The 3254-nt window shown below is 49.5% G+C and overlaps 1 protein-coding gene across 1 annotated transcript; it reads right to left on the reverse strand.

Moving 5' to 3' along the window:
• Positions 1-226: 226 nt before the first annotated feature.
• B0T15DRAFT_267042 (uncharacterized protein) lies at positions 227-2235 on the reverse strand. Its single transcript, XM_062863421.1, has 3 exons — positions 1949-2235; positions 1621-1894; positions 227-1207 (listed from the first exon to the last, which is right to left on the reverse strand). The coding sequence occupies exons 1-3, from the start codon at positions 2069-2071 to the stop codon at positions 600-602; spliced, it is 1005 nt and encodes a 334-aa protein (XP_062718989.1). The 5' UTR covers positions 2072-2235; the 3' UTR covers positions 227-599.
• Positions 2236-3254: the final 1019 nt, after the last annotated feature.

A 3254-nucleotide genomic window follows, 5' to 3' on the forward strand; every position in this document is an offset into this window, starting at 1 on the left:
CGAGCTTCGGGCTGTGACCCTTCCTCCCTCCCACAAATGCATGTACTCGATAGAGCCCCGGCGAGTGCTCTTCAGTAAGGGAGATACTCAGTAAAGAACACACACGCTCCCTTGTTGAGATTGTGTTTTGGCGCCTCAGAATTCGTCATTGGCTGCAAGCCCCCATACTTGGGCTTGAAGGTGAGGATAATTGCCAGATACGGCCAGAACAGGCAGAACCGTAAGTGATGTGACCCACAATGTATGTCAATCCGTCTCTCTCAGAGTAGTGGATTCTGCAGAAGGGCGACCACAACCCCCCTGCGACCCACAAAGAAGACTCTTCATAGGGGCACAGATGTGCCTCTGCTCTGAACACTGACGACGTCCATCATTGGAGAGAGATCGTATGGGTGGGGAAAACCAGCGGTGGACAGTAAAAGGCAAAGTGAAGAAAACAGTGTTGACAATCTCCAGCGCTTAAGACAAGCCTGCACCAGATAAACCCCGAAAAGGCATGCCAATAAGCAAACGATGTTGCAAAGTTGATCTCTCCTTCAGTCCAGCAGGTTTTTCAAGGAGCGACCACCTCCTGAGACCCGCAAAGAAGACTCATCATCTCAGGGGCACAGACGCGCTCCTGATCTGATCTGACCCTGGACCTTAATCATCATCATCGGAGAGGTGGCAGTGATGGTAAGACATAACAGGTATGGCGGATTCGAAAATGAACGGAAAGTAAAAAGCGCATGGCAAATAAGAAATGATGCAGAAAACAGAAACAGACAGCGTGGCGTAACAAAAAGAATAGGGAGTACCAGAAAAGAAAAGAAAAGAACTAAAGGAACACGCATCTTCAACAAAAGCGGTGACCGGGCTCGACTCCTCAGGTAAGCTGTCAATAACCGGCTCGAGAAAGCCGGCTGACCAGGCTCGGCACTCTGAGAGGCATTGAGAAGCAGTGTCGACATCATCGGAGACGCCATGTCCGGCTGAGATTGGCAGAAAGAGAAGAATTGAGTCAAGGACAAACATGACGTGGCTGATGTAGAAGTGCTGAGAGGTAACAGAAAACAAAAAGGTATAACGGCGAGAGGGACAAGGGTGTATGTTTGTGGCTTACTGCCCTGAGAACAGCTGCGTGCTTTCTCGATGGATGACCAGTCCATCTTGAGCAACAGGAAGGAGGCGTGTTTCTCTTGGCTGAGTTGGCTCCTGTAGTTTCTCTCTTGCGACCGCTCAGTTAGCACCATCCTCTAATAACTTAAAGGAGTGGACCGGGTGAATAGAATCATGAGAAAGAAATAGAATATAATCAGAGTAAAAGCGGCCGTTGCTCCTCAGATCATCGCCAACCGCCGCACCATGGTTGACCATAGGCCAGGTGGACTCAGGGACTTGTGGCAGGTAGGCAGCTTCTCGTAGGGACCAATGGTCCCTGGGCTGCCCGAGCCCGTTCACCAAATTAGTAAGGCGTTCTCATCATCGGAGCTGCCAAGAAGGCTGAGAGTGTGGTGAAATAACACGGGGAAGGTGACGGGTGTGAACTGGCTATAGGAAGAAATGAGAATAGAATGGGGCGAGGGAAAGCAGAAATATAGCTGTCAAAAGGGAGCGGTGCTGGGAAGAAATGAGACTTGCCTGTGGAAAAGGGTACCTTATCTGCGGAGTAAGAAACGTGGACAAGAACAGCAAGCAGCAATTGCTCCTCAGATAGCAGCCGGCAAGGATTGACGGTGTCGACATAGATTTGCTGTGTGAGCGACCAGCTCTTCCCCCGGGACTGTGTATCTTGACTTGCACGGCTGCCTGGTGTCATCACTGGAGCTGCGCTTGAATGTGGTCTGAGGAGCAGGTAGGTAATCGGCCTCTCGCCAGCCTGGAAGCTTTCTCCCGGCCCATTGTTCCTGTGTTCCTGCTTTGCTGTTAGCATATAAGGTATCCAACTCTTTGATTGAACGAAACCTACTTCTCTGGTCGTAGACCAAGACCGCACCTCGGACCAAGAGTAGACCCTTTGCGAAGGAGATGACCACATGTCTCCTGTAAATTGCCTCACAACAGGGTATCTCATCGTCAGCTGTGGGTTCATGTGTCAAACGCAAACAGGGAAAGCAGAAGTTGAGACAACAGAAATGGGAAACAAGAGGAAATGTCTCGAGAGAAGTGGGAAAGGGAAAAGAAATAGACAGTGAATAATCAACCTCCGTGGACTGGCTGGCTCTTCAGAATTGTGAGCAATGGGATGAAGGGTACAACAGGCAGACCTTCACCAGCTGCACATCTTTGTGACTTCGTCATAGGAAGCTCCTCAGAAGTTGTCTCGGCCATTGGGGGAGCGGACCACGGAGCATCCCAACCGCTGTCATCATTGGAGCCGTATGCCTGTCAATGGTGCACCGCATTGATGCTGTAGGAAAATGAATAGTCGCCAAGAATACACCAAGTACCCAAAGAAGGTGACATGGTTGGGCCCGCGTGTGAAAAGACCCCACAGATATAAAAGCTCCTCAGATGTATACCGGCTGAGTTCGCGGGGGTTGACTAGACCCCCAACTCAACCAGTGCTTGATGGGTGACCAGCCCACAGCCCTTGAGTATCATCACGGTGAACCACGTCGTGGTTCACGTCAGATGATTGTGTGAAGTGGTGGAAAGGAGGACCAGTCCTTCACCAGCATCACGAGGCTTCTCATCACAGGAGCCGACCCACGGACGGACGAAGGGGGATGACATGATGGGGAACAGAACAGGTTAGAAAGCCGAGAAATGAAGAAAAGGACCAACAAACAGTCGTAAAAAGGGAAGAAAATAGGAGCAAAGAGAGGAAAGGCTAAGACAGAAATTGCAGGAGACAGGAATTAATAGCTAGAAAATGCGAAAGGAACAACAAATGACACCGCGAGTGCAGAAAACAGGAGAGAATGAAAGAGAACATGGTGCGAGAGAGAGGAAAGACAGACAATATGTAAGAAACGGAAAGAAAGAAGAGGAGCAAAACATGAAGAATGCAGGAGAAACACTGAATGGTAAGAACCGACACAGCTGATAGAAAAGAGAAAACAGACATCTCAAAGCAGGTAAGATGAGTGGAAAAGAAAAACATGAGAAGCCAAAATACAAGTAGGTAGTTCGTAACGCAACGAGGACGGAAGACACAGCTCAGCCAGCAGGCAACAGTAAAAGCGCGTAAACGAGGGAGACATGACCGACGAAGTGTCGAAAAGAAGACAAGATAGAACTAAGCAGTGGAAAACAGAAGCGCGGCAAGAAAA

The sequence above is a fragment of the Chaetomium strumarium genome (genome assembly GCF_033439665.1).
Source record: "Chaetomium strumarium strain CBS 333.67 chromosome Unknown B0T15scaffold_6, whole genome shotgun sequence".
Taxonomy (NCBI): domain Eukaryota; kingdom Fungi; phylum Ascomycota; class Sordariomycetes; order Sordariales; family Chaetomiaceae; genus Chaetomium; species Chaetomium strumarium.

What these genes read in the sequence shown, in the direction of transcription:
- B0T15DRAFT_267042 (XM_062863421.1), bottom strand. Translation starts at nt 2,071, where the DNA reads ATGAACCCACAGCTGACGATGAGATACCCTGTTGTGAGGCAATTTACA. An exon ending in CTTGGTCTACGACCAGAGAA is followed by an intron (nt 1,895 to 1,948) that starts GTAGGTTTCGTT and finishes ACAGCAAAGCAG; the next exon opens with GAACACAGGAACAATGGGCC. An exon ending in TAAGGTACCCTTTTCCACAG is followed by an intron (nt 1,208 to 1,620) that starts GCAAGTCTCATT and finishes AGCGGTCGCAAG; the next exon opens with AGAGAAACTACAGGAGCCAA.